Source organism: Notolabrus celidotus, chromosome 7, assembly GCF_009762535.1.
Source record: "Notolabrus celidotus isolate fNotCel1 chromosome 7, fNotCel1.pri, whole genome shotgun sequence".
Classification (NCBI taxonomy): Eukaryota; Metazoa; Chordata; class Actinopteri; order Labriformes; family Labridae; genus Notolabrus; species Notolabrus celidotus.
This window is the reverse complement of record NC_048278.1, coordinates 23,352,439-23,371,170: the sequence shown is the minus strand read 5'-3', so window position 1 is coordinate 23,371,170 and position 18,732 is coordinate 23,352,439. Positions and strand designations below refer to the sequence as shown.

At 40.7% G+C, this 18,732-nt stretch overlaps 1 protein-coding gene across 2 annotated transcripts; it reads right to left on the bottom strand.

Moving 5' to 3' along the window:
• Nucleotides 1-245: 245 nt before the first annotated feature.
• Nucleotides 246-13,549, bottom strand: dkk2 (dickkopf WNT signaling pathway inhibitor 2). Of its 2 annotated transcripts, none has more exons than XM_034688221.1 (4): nucleotides 13,004-13,549; nucleotides 3,885-4,038; nucleotides 3,548-3,679; nucleotides 246-2,243 (listed from the first exon to the last, which is right to left on the bottom strand). In XM_034688221.1, the coding sequence occupies exons 1-4, from the start codon at nucleotides 13,256-13,258 to the stop codon at nucleotides 1,993-1,995; spliced, it is 792 nt and encodes a 263-aa protein (XP_034544112.1). In that variant the 5' UTR covers nucleotides 13,259-13,549; the 3' UTR covers nucleotides 246-1,992. The 2 variants fall into 2 exon arrangements, with proteins under 2 accessions (XP_034544112.1, XP_034544113.1); XM_034688222.1 differs by having other exon boundaries at nucleotides 3,885-4,035.
• Nucleotides 13,550-18,732: the final 5,183 nt, after the last annotated feature.

Here is an 18,732-nt window from a genome sequence, read left to right as displayed (position 1 = left end):
CATCCTTTCTGAATTGGTGTGTATGTGGTTTCCAGTGTTTCTGCAGCCAGCCTCTAGCGGATTCTCGATGAATTGCAGTTTATAACACTTCCACATGGGCTTCATATTTTGAGACCGGAGGTTGCCGCTTTGTTTTACATCATAAAAATTGCACATAAGATGTCAAGCAAAAGAATAAGTAATAACCAATCCTGCTAGACAAACTGATACAAAATACATTCTTTATTCATTCATCATAGTAAATAAACAAAACAAATCAATGCAATGTATAAACAAAAACATATCTAGTGGGATATAAATCTTGACACCATTTACACACCATTTACACAAACTGTTTTGGAAAGTAATGTGCTTGTCTCTCCTTTTGGCATTCCCTTTCGATGTATCCAGTCTGCTATATCAGTCAAAGCTATCTATGCCTACACCTTTTTGCCTACACGCAGCTTTTACCATTTTCACTACAATGTTCTGAATTTCACCCCTCATTACTCTTCTCACCTAAATCATTTAACGGTAATGTTTAAGATTCATATTTTTTATTATATGTACATGATATACATTGACTCTTAAATACATTTTCATTGCTTCCAATCTATTTACAATATAAGAGCTTATTGATGTTTTGAATGGGTACAAAATATGTGTATTTGATGCTTTAAAAACATTAAAGCAAAGAGAGGAAACCGCGTTATTATATTGGCTATGTTTAAAGATGAACTGAAATAAAGCATTGCTGCACCTCGAGTAAAATTGCATATTGTTTTACAAAAGGGGAGTATGCAGTCATTTCTAACAGGAAAAAAAAAGTGATTCAAAGTAGAAGTCTCTTTGAAAACTTGAGGTTTATGGAGTGTTTCAGCAACTCTCATCCATCTTCCTGCGTTTCCATTCCTACTGGAGTTGTAAATAGAACACAATTTGCACTTTCAACCTTGCAGAACTTCCAAGCAGAACCTTTCTAAGTCTGGTATCAGAACCACGAAGTCTGGAGTGAAGCACCACCTCAGCTCCAACTGTTTGAACCCACACAGTTGTATCACAATAGACTGCAGCTGTATCTGACAGATCAAACGAGGTTTCCACAACGGACACAGTGCTTTATCTCTTCTCTTGTGGCTAAAAATCAACCGAGGAGCTAATGTCCCAGATGAAACTCATCACTCTGATCTAAATGTTCTTTCATTCTTTGGTTTAAGAGAATTTTTTGAACTCTCAGGATGCTGCTGCAGTACACAAGCTGAGCTCTGGAGTAAACTGTATATGCAATTAGTTCCTCGTATAATATAGCTGGTATGTGATAGGTCTGGACGTTGTTACTGGTTGTAAATGTCTGGCATAACAACTAAATTCTTTAAGACTTATGACAAACACCAAGAAGAGTGAGATATTGAAATTTAACAAATCAGACAACAACAACATGGCAGAAAAAAGATCCAGTAATGAAAGACAGAGAATCACACAACTGATTTTCCTATGGAATTTGGTAAAGAAAGCTCTGTGCAGTAAATAGAAATATGGCTTGTTTGTAAATAGTCATGTTACCATAAGCTATAGCTTGATGAAAGAGTGCTACTTCCATTATCTCCATCTAGAGAAAAAGCTCCACACCTATCACAACATCTATCGTCTAACTTTGTGGCTCCCTGAATGTCATGAGAAACTGTAAAAAGTTTTTCGCAATCGTGAGTAAGGAAACCATAGGATCATTGCCTTTCACAAACTCATGAGGTGCGTGTGTGTGCTTGTGTGTTGGGGGTACATGTTTGTATGTTGGTGCAAGGATGGACCACGCACAGCAGGCACATAAAAGCAATCCCGTTTGTTCGCCACTTGCCGGAATGCGAGCTTGAACCCACGCAGTCTGTTCTGTCTCTTGTTAGTCTCTGTCTTTTACTCCTTTCAATACAGCCACAACCCATCCTTTATAAAAAAAAAAACTTTCCCTGGCAGATGGAGACAGAGGCCTGGACGCCGACAGCAGCTGCCTCTGCTTCAGATCTTCTGGCACATGTGGAGCCTGGACTTGGACGATGAGGTGGCGTCTTTCCACACCTTGCAGGATAGGCCCTTGGCACAGTCGCAGCGCTGGAAGATTTCCAAACCGTGAGAGCCTTTCTTCCTCTGCTTGGTGCACACCTCACCCTGCCGAAGCACTGGCTTGCAGATTTTGGTCCAGAAATGGCGAGCACAGCAGTAGCCCTCCGAGCAGTCTGATGAGCGGAGGCAAGGGTCGCCTTCATGTCCTTATAGAGAAAGAGGAGAAACATTCTGATCAAGGGTGAGCCATACCTCAATACATCTCCTAACAGTACATTAAGTGGGCATTTCTTTTTAGAAAAGCAGAAATAAATACATCATCATGAACATTAAAAAGCTGCTTGACTTTATAAACCATCCAGCATTTCAGAGTAAAAGTTAGAGTAAGTTCCTCAGCAAAATAAAGCAAAGGAAATGTATTATTAGAGTTCATTAAGCTGTTATGTTTTCCATACGTTCAACTTAATGCAAACCATTCTTCATGTTTCCGTTCAGACCGCATTATATGCAGCCCTTAGAGACAAGAAATGCATGGAGCGTTCAACGTAAATCAAACTAACAATTTGCTAATTCTGTGTGTTAACAGAATCGTCCCATCTGGTCTGAGACTGATAGTCTTTGGCAGGAAGTTAGCATTGCTCTCATGAACACATAATTAATACGATATACTTGTGCAGGGTTTGTTTCTCTGAAAACTTTAAATGTGCGTCACCACTTGTCAAATGTGGCTTCTCCATTCAAAAACCATCCTGTATGAACGGCTTTATGAGATAAAGTTCCAACTATCAGCATGATGGGCTGCTTAGAGAGACGGCTTATGCATCTGTTAAACAACACTGATTCTTATGAAGTATCTTTCCCATCAGTAACCTGCATGGTGACATTATAATGCATAAGCTTTAAGGAGAGGGAGTAAGTCAAACACACATTAAAATAAATTGACTTATTTATAGCATCTCAAAGCAGTGCTGCTATTTTCACATTATTTTAGTATCGCAGCCTGCCGTCTTAGTGCATTTACAGTTCAGTAATTTAAGTGTCTCATTAAATGCCTTGCTTTATATAGAGGCCTTTACACTGACTTTAAATCAGGTGACATGAACGCTAAGCAGGGGGGGCTCCGACAGTCACCAGCCATAATGGTGCCAAACCTGCATTCTGTGGTTTTCATTTGTGTATCGTATAATGTGTGCTGTCAATGAGAGTGTTTGTACGGCTTTATGTAGGTGCAGAAACAGCACAGGCATTGTGGTTCCCCATGCTGTGATTTTGGGCCCACAGACACTGACATATGAGAAGAGGGATAATTATCAACATAGTTTGTGGATTGGTGTTGCCCATGAACTCAGTGGGACTTGCACAGAGTGAACAACGGAGAGACTGAGCTACCCAGACCAGATTCAAAGAGGATGACAGGAGAGAAGGTGAAAGAAAAACAAACGTGACAGCTTCTTGTGATCTAGTGAGCATGTTTTATACATAACTTAAGGGAGGTGAGATCAAATTTTACCTTTAAGAGTATGTTTGGCATGTGCTTTCCCACTCTTCCTCCAGTTGTGCTCTTTGGTGGAGAGTTTGTTGTGCTCGTCTATAGCTGTGAGATGAGGCGAGAGCACACTCTCAGAGATAGGGACGCAAATATCTGCAGACAGGAGAAGTAGAGACAAACTTGAAGATCAAACATGACAGAAAAGATGGCCAATCCTGCATAAAAAAAGTTTTTAAAAAGTGCACAATCAAGTACTCAAACAGACAGTCAAATTCTAGTGTAATTGTCAGAATATCTGAATCCGTCTACACAGTATAAATAAAAGTGAAAGTTTGATGTTTGTGTCTGAAGTACGTACAGTTGCTGCAGCGGTTCCCAGGACAGCACATGGCGTCTCGATGGCAGCGCCTCTTCCTCCTGCGACAGGTTAGGCAGCGAGACGGAGCCTGTTGAGGGCTGTGGCAGTAGCTTCCTAAACTGCACTCCTTATCACTGCTGCACGGATACACCTGCTGAAGAAAGAGATGCATTCACTCTTTCTGAAAACATTCACTGTTTTTTACAAAAGATTCTTAAACAAAATAAAATATCAGTTCTTAAACAGAACAAAGTTTTTGGAAAATCTAGAAAGCTTTTTCTTAAGTTGGAGTCTCTAGGAACATATGGGGCATTACATGACTTTGCATTGATATGATTCAAGTTTTAATGGGCTGTGAATGAATGTGTTTTCCCCTCCACATGAATTTAACTACCTTCAGCATTTATTTTATTGTTGTAATTCTGTGTCAGCCACACAGGAACATACCGTAAGCTATGAAAATTTCATAACCTTCTCACCAGACCTCACACAATGACTGTAATCTTTTTAATTCAATCCAATGGACCACATTTGCACCATGCACCTGAGGCTGCAAAATTTAAATGGTTGCAGTTAACAAGCCAAATAAAACCTGTGTTATGTTGAGGGTAGGAATCCTTTCAGACCAGAAAATGAGAGGGCAGAGCCCAACATAACCAAAGCTTCTCATCCAAATGAGTTCTTGAATAACTATAAGATATAATGTAGCAGTTTAACTGCTGTGCAAAACTTGAGATGAAGCAAAAATAAACCTGAGGGAGATTCGGCTATAGCCAATCTAAACTTTAAGTTAATGTGGCAGAAAATGAGGCATTCAAACCGAGAATATCTAATGTTGGGATTTGGCATCTGCATTTGTGTGAAATTAATTTGCATCAAGGTGAAATAAAATTTAAAATAAATGCAGCTGTTTCAAAAGATAAAGGTCAGATAATTTACTATAGGAACCAGATGATGCAAGCTTTGAACATTTAGGTTACTTAGAGTGTTACTTGTATGCATTCAAAAATTTACTGGCATCTCATTGTGCACAGTTTGAAATTTACAAGCATCATTAATTTTTAAAAGGCAAATCATTATTGAGTTTTCTTAATGCAAGTGTAATTATTTTGGATATAAAACCAAATCTCATCTATCAAGACAGTTTTTAAAAAGTCTTGGCAGCACGTACACTTACAAAATCTTTGAAATGAAGGGTGAATTTTTTTTAAGGCCAGATACCTTTGGTTTAACGTGAGGGGTATTAACGAGTCAATCGTGATGCGTTTCAGTCAGTTTTGCATCACTTTTGCTTGAGCATAGTTTGATACAGTACACTGAAGGTTGGGACATTTTGTCCTGATGTCCTGCAAAGCACACCTAGAACCTTAAAGTCTTTTCCAGAAGCAGATAAAATGACCACTCGAGAAAAACCACCACCTCAACAAACATTACATCCTCAGTCCACAGCAGTGAGAAGTACAATTAAGGCCAAGTTTACTTTTTCCATAACAAGTGTGTGCAGCAATGGGAAGTTTTACTGGAACCGCTGTCTTGATATAATTCCTTACACATGCAAGTCCTGCTGCTGTTAGACTTGGAGCAGGAGCAAAGAATTTCTACATAAATTGTTTCTCAAAATCAAATGAGCTCCTCTAACAATTGAAATAATGTCACAAATGTGCACAGACCTCATCAAGAGAGAGAGAGCGGACATTTTAAACAGCTGCAGGAAAGCTTCAATTCTCCATCACAAGCCCACATCCGCCGGGCGAGATGCAACAAAAGGTCAGACCAGTGTCTTTCCAATCTTTCACATCTTTATCTTGTTTTAAGCCCTTCAGTGTGATGATAGGATGTTGCTATTACCAGATTGCACAACACAACGCCTATCTGAATATATAGGAAAATAAGCCGAAGATGAAGTCTGACTGAGTAAATTATGTCCAGTGAAGACTGACATTAGAACAACATGTTTGGCTGGCACACCACCACCCGCACCACAACCACATTGAGCTGGCACTGCTCTGACAGATCTGATTTAGTGTGGCTTACCACTGACAAACATGGAACAATAAACATTACAATGAACAAGAAAGAGGTTCAAACAAAGTAAAATCATTATAGCCATAATAAATAGCAAACTCCATCTGGGGTACAAAGGTCAGCTGAGAGGGGCTGCCACACTCACGAGAACAGGCATATCTGAATGTACGCCACATGTTCAAATCAACTTCCAGCAGCATCAGTATTTCAGCACATTAGACGGTGTTTCTTGATGTTCTAGTGCTTCAGAAAGTGGACAAGATTTGACATGTTGGACTGATGCCATGCAGACATTCTCAGGCTGGAAACACATGGAGATAATGATACACACATAGAAAAATGAACAGGAATATTCAACTGAATACTCATTAATCATCATGACAAACCCTCAAAGTGCAGATGCTTAATGTGTTGATGAATGTAACAAAGCCCTCATGTTTGATGAATTCTAAATATTCTTTAATTTTGAGTGTGTTCAGAAGTGTTCCCAAAATATTCAAAGGCAATTTTCAAAGGCACAAACCTCCAACTGTACACAACAAGACCAGTTTACATGTAGTGGAGACTAGTACTAAACAAGCCATGTTACACAGCTGTTGTTTTTTTAACACTCTCCAAGTCCCATAACTTTTTAGAACCCTTCAGAAATGAACTACCTTTTTAAAAAAACATTACTCATTTTAAATTTAAGAGAAAGAAATATCACTATATCCTTGAAAGAATAGCTTCTATTTTTTTTTTTATTGTGATAAGAAAAATAGTTGTGCATTAATTATAGAGGAAGAGCCAGAAAGCTGTTGGCCTTCCTTAGCATAATGACTGAAGAAGGAGGAACTTTCTACCCTGGCATGTCTATTAAAAAAATGTCATCAGCACCAGTAGAGTTTATCGACATGATCTTTTTCCTTCTTTGATGAATAAAAGACGTGAAATTGCACCAACAATCTCTCTATCTATTTCTTGACCATTGAAAAGCATTTGATAAATAAGAAAAGATGGATGTGTGTCTATGATGGGTGTGCATCATAGATAGAGTAACACATGGACTGGTCTCAATGACATCACTCACTGTTTTTGGTAGAGGTTTTGTAAAACCCAAAATGGCAGGCGCCATGGTACCTCCAACTAACTTTCAACCACTGTATAAATCCGCAAAGAGATGGAGTTGAGGTTGAAGCCTTAAGCCTCCCGAGAAACAGCTACAGCACACTCACCTGCCAGTCAAATTAGCCACATCCCTTTATTGGTGACCCCTTGGGACAAAATCTGTCATGTTTTTCAGGATGAAGACTACATTTCCAATGATAAGCACCACCCACTGCAGTATAGACATGGTTCCTGCCAAAGCGTGCATTTGCTGTGGAAGCAAATTAATGGAATACAGGTCCTCTTTTTGTTACTTTTTTTGTTCAAGACAACAGAGGCAGAGAGGGGAGTTATGATATTTATTCGTAGCTACATAAAATTATTAGCTGTAACATGATGAAGACAAAAATATGTCATCTTTTTTTTTATTACCACTAGTTAGCATACAAAAGGTGACCATACGCACTAGCTAAATGTTACCTGTCACAGCTCTGGAGACATGATGTGTTTCTCCAGTGTCCCAATAAATGTAAGAATAAGGTAAATATGCACATGGTTCAACTCCGTTCTCCTCTAAGAGCAGTGAAGCATTCACATGTCATCATAATATTAATTGTCCAAAGCCATTTTGCTCTATTACGTAGCATAGCCCTGGTTGTAGTTTCTCCGTCTAAAACATAACTTCAACACACGTCTTTTTGCTAATCCTGCTTCAGTATCAGCCACAAGTACAACACATAAAGGGAAGAAAATTATCAAAAAAATGTAAAAGAAAATCTCCCCCTGCTTGCCAACTTAATTCTCACTCTCAAACTTTGCCAATTGGAGTTATAAATGTAGACACTTCTGAGTGAGGGGGGAGTATGAACTCAGCTTTCTCCACAGAAAGTCCAACCCCAAAGCAAGCACTGTAGGAAATGACTGTTCTTGTTGCTGATAGTCCCATTTTAATTTGTAGGTCATATGGAGGCATCTGTATAAGAGTAACGCTATTTCAAAATCTGTTAAAATCTCCTAACAGTACCTCCAAACAAACAAGATAGAGTCTGCAAGCACTAAAGAAGCTGAGGAGGGTTTGTTTTGAGCCTTAGAAAAGCCAGGCTAAGTTACGGTAATCGTCTCCCAGCTCCAGCTCTGTTTTTGACATGCAGACATTAAAGCAGTAATGACCTTCTCATCTTACTCTCAACAAGTAAGTGAATCTTACTTAATAGATTTTCAAGAGCTTTTAATCACTTCTTACAGCCCTTAGCTGATGGACTTTGCTCTACAGAGAAAGACAATCAGGATTTTTGGCAAACTACTCATCCAAAGATGAAATTTCAGCCTCATCTGGGGTTTTCTGCACATTCAGAGAGACATTTACATCGCCATGCACAATTGGTATAATCACAGCTGAGGAATGAAATATGTTGGAAATATGGTCTGAGGAGAATTTCAAGAAAGCGCTGCAGGACTTTTTCCCCTTGGATGAAAAATCTGCTGTTATCTAAATATGCAGACAAATGAGTCCGATCATGGGCAGCAGTGCTCCACACTACCTGCTCTGACTCCTATCTGCCTCACTGGACAGCAGTCCTGGATTGATTACAGAGCAAAGCGCTTAAGGGGGGGGGGGGGGGGGGGGCAGGTAGGAGAAAAAGAAGCACACCAAGCCTCACCTTTTCCATCATGGTTCAAACTGAGAGACAGCCCTTTGAAACCCAATGATTCAAGCCTGACCCGCAAATCTCAGCAGATAATCTTGGCTTATCTTGTCATGTTTTAAAACGCCTCTTTCGCAGCATCTGAGAGATGGCGCTTCATTTGGAAGCATCTCATTCATCTCAAATCTTTATTTCTTTTGCTCCCTTATTTTTCCCTAGACAGTCTTCACACATAAAAGCCCAGCCCTGGATCCTTTGCAGGAAGTGGGTTGAGGAGTGTGTCCTCTTCAACCTCTCTTGGTATGCTGGTAAGACGATAAAGGAAGAGACAGACAGAGAGCCATAAGGGAAGCCCCCGGCCCTGTCTCGTGCTGCTCTCGTGCTGGTTAAGAGCCTCGGCTTTGAAGAGGAACCTTAAATGTGCGGGAACAACAATCTCCAAGGGATTTACCGCAGGATATACAGGGCTTTAAACCCTCCAGCCCCGGACCTGGGGTCCCTTATTTACCTCAGCGGAGTCATTCCAATGTGCTGATATAACTCAATGGATGTACCGTGATGCATAAAAATAACACAAGGTATGTCTCTTCTGCTCAGTTTGAGGGTTTAAGATTTAGAGACAGGACAGGCATTATTGGGATGGTTAGGGGCATTTCACCTTATGTTTTCACTTTTATCAGTTCCCAGGGGTTATTATTGCTTTCTTTGAACCCTTCCCTGGCTTACAGAAAAAAGCACTGCACCCCCTTTGCAATAGAGGAACTTCATACCTACTGGTGATCCTTTGTTTTTGTCCAGGCAAAATGTCTAAGAAGCCTACAGTAAAGCTTAAGAAAAGGACTTCTTCAACACACTCTGTGAGCTTTGTGTCGTGATTGCACTTGACCTTTGGAGATCAGGCACGTAACTTGAAACCATGAATGGTGTTAATGAGTGGCAGGAGCCTTACGGAGTCAAATAAACGATGTCACTCAATAAACAAACTTCATATGCCCTGAAAGCACAGACAGCTGGTATCAGATAACATAGGGATGGCTGTGCACAAGTGACTCGTACAAACCATGTCTTCAAATGCAGCTTGGCGTCTTTCATCACTCAAAACACATGTGTTTATGGGCACGTCTCCTTTGAGTGCTAGAACCCTGAGTCTCTAAAAACTAGGCCCTTTTTAAGTTAAGTATACAGTGTGAGTTGATCTAATGCATTGGGCACAAAGAGAGGCACATGACTGCTCTTTCAGAAGACTTTCAAAGAAAAGCGGAAAAGCTCTAGGAGTTGGAGTCATAATCCTGTGGACCAAGAGGGTGAGAGGGTCTCCTCTCTCATTAACAGGTCCAATTACAGCAAAAGGAGGTTTCCACAGGAGGCCCCTAACAGCTCCAGTGCAGGGCACCCAAGGGACCCACAGACTGGAAAGGCCACAGGACAAGAGACAGAGGCAAAGACTGAGCTGAGTGCTAACAAGCACTCACACCTCTCATTGCCTTTTCACTCTCTTTCTCAGCTCATTGGGATCACTAAACAGCCATTTTCGGTTTAGGAGGGGAAGAGAAAGGGAGAGAAAGGACATGGCTCTACTTTTATAGCCCTCGTAATCTCTGTCTCGAATTAAATAAAGCAACTAGTTAAGGCTGACTGACTGGCTGCTGAAGTTTTACAGACACATGCCACATGAATGCTGGCCTGGCTGTTGGTTCCCTTGTGGGATCACTGCCTGCCCGAGCTATCCTTTTCTGTTGGTTCTCTTCCAAGAAGCAAACACTGCCACCCAAAGTGGCAGATAGCATTTGGGTTTTGTCAATTTCACCCTGGTCAGTGTGACGTTAAAGCACAGCCTGACAATGGGAATTTACACAGCAGGTTGTGTCGGTTTAACGCCAATGAGCAGCCAAAACCCAACCCGAGTTTGTGCATGGCTGATTGAACCCTTATGGCTCAAGGAAGCAAGAACAGGAAATAAAAGCACATTAAGTTGTCAAATACTTCCTATAAGCAAAGTTTTTGGGCAGGGTTTCTAATCTCATGGATGAAACAACAAATTACAGCCTTGTTTCCTGCTCCACAGGGTAACTGGACTCCTTTCTGCTATAATTTGCTAAATTTGAAAACGAGCCAGAGTTCAGTTTTGAGAGGAAATGTCTCATAATTTCCTGAATTTTCTTTACCTGTGACAGATGTTCAGACCCTGAAAACCGGCCTCACACCATGAGAACCGGTTGTCTAGTCTACTTTTGGACTGTAGTATAAAGTTAAAAATAATCATGGTGGTGAATTATGGAGAATTTCACACTCACATTGCTGGCGAGCTCATATTCCCTTACATCCTAAACCTACTGTGAAATCTTCCAGAGGTGTGAAAATCTGCCAGCTATCCCTCACCAATAGTAACAAACTCACCAGCATGACAACTTGCTCATAAAACTACTTGTAGGATATCAGCGCTGAGGTTTCCCTACAGATGCCAGAGGAGAAATCTGAGTCAATGCATGCCCATTTTCCAAACTTACACCCAAGCCTTCATCAGCAGTAATTCTACTCACATATGCAGACAAGACGACTGTTGCAATGTGTGTGTTTTACGATGATTCAGAACTCCAAGTCTGAATAATTTCTGTTGTAACTTCCCTGTAATCAATCCTAAACTCAACATATGCCACACTTTGCCCTTCCAGCCACATGAAGGGAGATTTATTATCTTTGATTTATTCTGCTCATAAATGGCCACTGTTTGATGAGATGCAGAGGGTCAGTGCAGTTTGTTTGCCAGCATCAAGCCGCATATATGGCCAAGGCTGAGCTGTGGCTGTTACTTTACAACTCTGGAAAACCTCTTGGCAGCCAGAGCTCACACACAAAAACACAGATGCACACACATTTGTACCCCTCTTGCCATAAATGCTATTAGCCATCCTTGTTTGGTCACACCATAGAATATACCCTGACATTTAACTTCTCTGAGGGTACAGTGGTCTGCGCGCACTCATATTGTTTCCCCTAAGTCCACCCATCCAAACCACTCCACATTATTGCAATGGCAGAGATGTAAGCAGGCGTTCAAATTGAGGTCTGGCAGGGTTGCCTGAGGTTGGATCTACACACTCCGCAGAAGAGAGAAAGTGGCTTTTCCATAATTTCTCCTGTCTGAGCTGGATGTCAGAGAGCTGCTCTCAGCACTCAGCGCTTCACAGATATCCAACACTATCACTGCTGCAAGTGATAAAACAGACAGCTAAGCAGGTCAAACACAAGCCAGTAGTAAATCCAGAGGGTGAAGCCATTGGGGAAGGACAATGTTCGAAAAGGCAGGAGTGAGTTATCAGCTGTCTCATGGAGCTGATGTACAAACTGTGGTGGAAGTGAGTGAGTTGTGGCAGTGCCATCTGCTGCTCAAAAGGGTACTTTGAAGAGTCATGAGTAACTTTGAAAACATAATTAGACCCCTAATCTAGAACTAGATGTGATTCAAATTAATCACAGCACATCTAGGTCAGTTATATTTTGAATTTATATGTCAGCTTATTTCCTGATAAGTACCAGAGGAATTTTTAAAGTCCTCTTCAATGCAAAAAGTTAACCAAACGTCCGTTTTTGGATAAGTTATTTTTATACTAAGATATCTCTACGTTCCCACTAAACAATAAATGTACACTTCTTATTCCTCACTTAGTAAAATCACTCATAATGTTCACAACTCTCCCTCTGCCAGAACAAAACTTGCAAAATCGTTTACATTTTTGATCCCATGTTTGGAAACATACTACAGAAATGTGGCACTTTGTTGAAACAGCAGGAATTGATAACTCTTTGAGTGGGTATTAAGTGGTCGGTAAGAGAATCCTTCAGAGGCCCCACAGTACGAATCTCATAATCCCAGCAAGCGTCTGGACCACTTTAATGACACTAAGACCCAGACAGAAAATTACCCCAAGTGTTAACTTTTTCTCACATTTCTTCTGGCATTAATGATTTATGTGGAAGTGTGCTGAACCCAGCGGTGGCGTCAGGTCTGAGAGGCAATTAGGGTTTATGAGGGGTCCAATCCCTGCAATTTCCAATAACGATTCACACGTGAATGAGCTTTTCTCAAGGCTTCTGGCTATTTTACTTACACACCTCGATATACTTCATGGGCACCGTTTGGGAGACGTTCCGCACAATTACAAACCAACGACACATTGGTAATTGAGTTTGAATGAAAACGCTACTCCTGCCTATTAGAGTAAATTAAATATCTGAGGAATCATTAGGTATTTATGACCACTAATTACAGATTATGCTACCGCTTCTCACCCTAACCTCAGTTTCACGTCGTGCGTAAAAGTTAATTTACTCTTCTTCAACAAATTACCAAATGAAAATTACCTGCGCGAGGATGTTGTATTTCTTGGTGATCCCGCTGTGGCCCGTGGCAGAGCGGTTTGTAGCGGGTGTAGGTGTCTCCTCCAGCAGAGCTGGCTTGATGGAGTTCGCTTTTGGTCGCGCGTCTGATCCCTGGGATGTCCCAGTCTTCAGTGTGGCGACGAGAAACATCACAATACAGCATTTATTCCAGGTTAAGACGAGCATCCTTAGGGAAATAAATATTGAAATACCAAAAAGAAAAAAAAAATGGGACATCAATAACTTTGTGCTGAAAAATTGACGTTTCTCAATGAGAATTGTGCGCCCGGTCAGTGTCCATGCGCCACGCTTGCCCGACTACAACAGAGACAGAGCAGTGATGAAGCCAAGGTTTTGTTCCTGAAAATCAGATATTCAGAAGAATGACTGCCATCGACACAGTCATCTGAAAAACACAGAGAGCCCAGTGTGGAGGAGAACAATGAAGAAGAGAGTCTGTTAAAATGCTGATGCTCTCAGGCTCAGAGTGAAACTTGACAGGAGGTTTCCACCCTGACTCTGTCTGGATATGAGTGAACGCTTCGGTCCTGCAGCCGGCTGTTTTATGATCTCGGATACTTTCTTTTTATAGGATTCTAATGAGTGAGCTTCCTCCGCCCCTATCCTCCACTGACAAAGAATGAAACTGATCTGTGTGCGCCACTGCTGCTCGCGCATTGTCGTCTCGACACCGGCACCAGCAGTCCCGTTGGGAGAAAGCTATAAAATTATACACTCAGTGTTTTAACTGGGCGCTCGACCCTCTTTACTGCGAGGCGGTCGGGCCCAGGAAAATGGAAAAAATGTCTATTTCTAGTCTAAGGAGGGGTTGTAGGTAACATGGAACATTTCATCAAAGACTGGATCTGTGTTTTTAGGAAAATGTCACCTGCAAGCGTAAAAGATAAAGAGCAATACTATCCATCACTAATTCGACTTATAAACAGGATTTATCAGAGGTTAAAACTATCCTTGCAAAATAAAAATGTTAAAAAGCAGGAGGCATTTCAGTGTCCATTTAACCAGCATTCTAGAATAACTTAGAATAAAAAAAACTATCAGATAACCATTGTTTCTCCTCTGTGGGAAAGGCATCCCTCATGATGCAAAGAATGCCATAGTGATTAAGTTAGTGATACAAGTATTATAGAAGCTCCTTTGTTTGATTCTTTGGGCTTAATCAGGATAAGATATATTCATGTTGGTTATAGATAATACATGTAGAGGGACAATGAACTCTTTCAGCTGCAGGCAGGTACAAACTGAGATAATGGGAGAATAATGTATTTAGAATGAGGACATGACTTCTGCTTGGAGATAATGCATTTTGATGATGTTATCAGTTTTTAAACTACAACTAATTATGAAGGTATGCCCTCTCATGCCTCATATTACTGTGATGGGAGGTTTTCTAGATTTTACTGTAGCTATCAAACAAAAAAATATCCTTCAAATTATCTCTTCAGTCCCCAAATCCATGATTCCTGAAAGCAGGAAACTGGATGCACAAACACAGACCACAGTGCATTTAAATCAGACTCTAAATCATTCTATCCAACCATCTTTCCCACATCTGCTCTCTGACTCTACACCTCATAATCTTCACACGAGTTGGAGGTATCTGTTGAAGTCTGGAAACTAAGCTGGGCTGGGATGAAACCAGTACACCGGTAAAGGCTTCTGACCTCAAAAGCGATCCATCACAGGCATCAATTCAAAGTGTCAAGTTCTTTTGTCAGAGACAATGGACAACCAACTGAACCGGGGAGTGGGAGGAAGTATTGGACTTGTTTGATGTAACTGTAGATGCTCAGAGGTGATACTATTTTAGCCACCTTTGTCACCTGAGTGCAAGATGATTTACTTTGAAAAGCAGCCGCCAGACAGTTGCTTTGCACAGAAGTACATTTTCAAACAATCAATCATTTTCATGGGAAAAGTCAAAGCTAGACATTTAGGTCTGATTGTTAAGAAAACACTGCTACCCATATGATAAACTGGTGCAACTGGGAAGATTTAAGTACGTTTCTCTGTGGGATAAATGGAAGATTATGTTCAAATAACTAAGAAAAACAAAAAGTAATGCATCATAGAAAACAGTTTGATTTACTCCATAAATTTTCCAGCTGGACTTTAGTGCCTTCAGTGCTGCTGATTAAACAACAGAAAAAGTCCCTGAGAAGTGGCTCAAATTGGACCAGAGAGGACCAGAGCAGGCCTGGTTTGGAGTATCTACAGCATTTCAAACACATTAATCATTCTAAAACATGCAAGCAGAAAAAAAGGAGTCACTTAAAATGACATATTGCTGAAACCCTGTAGGACAAAAAGCGGCATGTTGATGCCCTGTTGCTGATAAGTGTGGAGACATCCAGAGGAAACAGAGCAGATGAGATGTGACAGGCCTGAGTAACGGTGATAAAGTATCCTGTTGGAGGGAAATTGATGGGATTTTTTGGACACCAAAGCCTCTGGTGTGTGCAGTAAATGTTCTACATGCGGTGATTCTATGCTAAAGTAATGTGCTGATTTGTGAGTATTTTCAACCTCTTGGATTAAAAAATAGAGCTCAGAGGATGTCACTAATTAGCTGAAGAAAAAAAGACAGGAAACAGGCTCCATTTCTTCACAGCTTGGCTTCACAGAAGTACAGAGAACAGCACCTTGGCCAAGATCTGTGATTGTTTTCTTGGCTCACACAGCCAAGAAAACAGTTGTTTTATATAGATCATATTTTCTTCTTACATGTTATTATCACTGCAGCCTCCTTAAAGTAATCACAATTTGAACTCTGTTTTGCAGCGACTGCCCCAACGACGCAGCCTTTGCAGAGGCTCATTTGTGAAAATATCGGAACCATCTGTGAAAAAATATCTGAGAACATTACACTTGACGATGGAGAAAAACCAAAGCACTGCTGAGGTGCAATCTGTTTCAAGTGATGATTTAAGTTGTATCATGGCAGGTAGATTCCTCTGACGCTGGCTGGAAAACCTTGGCATCACTTGCAGGTGAATCATAACTGGAAAAGGTCCTCTTCAGTGGAATAATAGTTATGTTAATGCTCCCAGAGACAGTCATGAGACACAGGTGGTCATCTGCCAGGCGCCACAGTCTCAGTCTCTAGCTGACGTGGCCAAGAGTTTGGGACTAGTAGCATAAATACAGTTTAAGAAGGTCAAAGCCTTTGAGTTGTCTTAAATTATTGAGTAACACACAAGATAATAACAGATTATTACATACATAGTAAAGCAGATTTAGTTTAGTTTAGATATAATCCAGCTGATTTCCCTTCCTAAAAGCTTCTCTCATCAATCTTTCCTTTGTTTATGATAGTTGACATGACTGTAAAATACAGGAAAACCTTACAGTTCCCCTCACATCCATTGGGGCCTTTTAGCATCTTTAAGCTTGTTGTTTTGGTTTTAAAGCCTGGCACACTGATACAGCAATTCTCTTTGGTCGCCTCTCTCTCCAGATGCAACGAGCAAAAGATGGATGTGTGTGTTTTCAGTCAACTAAACATTTGGACTATCAACTTCTCTAGTCAGAACAACTATTTGGTTGAACTGATTTTCAATGTTTTTATTATTGTGCAGCGCAAATTCTGAGCAAAGCTGTAACTGCAGCCACCTGCCACTAGCCAGGGCTGTAGCTCAGGATAATGGCTACTGCCACTCTAAAACTATGCTACACGGATGTAAATGAGCACCACAAGCAGTAATGCTGTATATCAATATTTTTATTTTAACATAGAAAATGGAGATCCAGTCAGCTGTGTCTGGCTATAACCACTTGATCAGAGCAATGCATCACCAGCACAGGCATGTGGATGTTAACTTGCAAGGAGGACCAGAGGCTTGTGGTGCTAGCTCTGATATGACTGATAGCTTAAGTTAGCATCCAGGTTAGCATCCGTGAAAAACTGAAACATTGATCAGTAAAAAAAAAAGCATGTTTGCCCAAACAACTTTATAAGACCATAATGTGACAATTGTGTGTCAACTAGTTGTAATCAGAATTCGACAATACTTCACAATTTGGAAATATAACACAGCAAATGTGATCATTCAAAAACATGGACAACGTTTATTCCATGGGTTGCAACATGATGGAAAACATTCATTTTTATCAATAATGTTCTATATCAAAGCTTTTTAAAATAGCCTTGTGTAAGGTCTATAACAAAATCATTGTGTAGCCAATGGACAAATTTCAAAAACATCATAAAACAGCCCGACTGAATGAACCACTAAGACCAATGAGGACTCTCTTGTTGCGATAGTAACAAATCTCTGAGGTTGTCTTTTTTTTTCTGAGAGATTTGCTAGCTCAACAGACTAATCTGCAATGACTTATAATTTGATATCATACGTTAAAACATTCCTGCAATCTGGTAAAGTGGGTTTACATTTTTTTTAGTGATCATCTCCCAAACTGTGTCTCTTGCATTTCTCTGATGATCCTCTTGGTCCACAGATAAGGACTTGCAGCTGGAGAAATATCCGCTTTATTAAACTTTTTTTTTTAAACTTCCTTTAATGTTTTATTTTGCTTATTTGTGATTTGCACAAGGCTTTCGCAGTCAAGGCAGTCCAGTCCCTCAGCAAGGCAAAGCAAAGAGGGTTTATTTCAGATCCAGAGGCCTTTCATGGCACTCAATATCAGGTAAAAAAAAAAAATAGAAATATATATAGACTAGGAAATGAAATAGAACTACAATGAAAAGAACTACAAAAACCTTACAGGTTCTTTTTTGCTCTTGGTTTCCATTTCTTGATATCAGATTGAGTTCACGCTGTATATGATGATGCATGTGCCAAATGTTGATGACACCATGGATACTCTCAATGAGAGATGAATGTAAGCAGTAGTCTGAAGACACAACATTTTACATGTTGTCTGAAGTCCCTATTACCGCTTAAAATTCTTGGGGTTAAAGTGATTGTGGGCTGATCTTTTCCTGTAACTAAAGACAGTGTGAAGCAGTTTCACTGTGGCACAGAGAGACTGGTTCTTATTAATGGATCACACAGTCCGGTTTCACCCTCCTGGTTGACCACCCGCAGCCACACATCAGCACAACACATCAGTCAGCCCACCCTGAGTCTGCCTTTGATTCGGGGTTGTTCAGAAACGTGGGTGTTTATGTTCTGTGCAGAATGGGGTTCCCCACAGTTGAGACCCAGCAACATGTCCGTAAATCATGCTCTGTTGGTGCGGTGGAGCTCAGTGAAAGGCTGTCCCACTGACTTTGATGTGACTCACACAGAACATGCATATGGACTACACCCATGCTGGATGATAAACAAATGATCCAAGAGTCTGTCTATCTTCCCTTCTTTAGTAGATCAGTACCTCTGTGGCTCACAGATGTGAGCTGGCGGCCTGATGACGCGGCTCATGAGGCAGGTGGCTAACCATAAATGCGTCGGGCCAAGAGGAAGCAGGTCCGGTTCCAGAAAATGAGGCGTTTGGACGTCACTAGAAAAACACATTTGTTGGGAGTTGTTTTGATTTTAAATGCAGATGACTGTTCTTAATTTTATTACCAGCATGTTAAAGAACGACATGGATGATGGATTTTCTGGAAATTCTCTTCTTCATTAAGAGTTGTTTCCGAACAGGAACAGCCCCCCCCCCCCCAACAAAGTCCTTGACAAGGACTAGTGCTTGTAGAGATGAGTACATATCTGGAAAGTTTTATTTCA

Bases quoted from the DNA above. Each gene is read 5' to 3' on its own strand.
- dkk2 (XM_034688221.1), bottom strand. From the start codon at position 13,258: ATGTCCCATTTTTTTTTTCTTTTTGGTATTTCAATATTTATTTCCCTA. The intron at 4,039-13,003 runs GTAATTTTCATT...CTCTTTCTTCAG, and splicing joins AATACAACATCCTCGCGCAG to CAGGTGTATCCGTGCAGCAG. The intron at 3,680-3,884 runs GTACGTACTTCA...TCCTGTCTGCAG, and splicing joins TGGGAACCGCTGCAGCAACT to ATATTTGCGTCCCTATCTCT.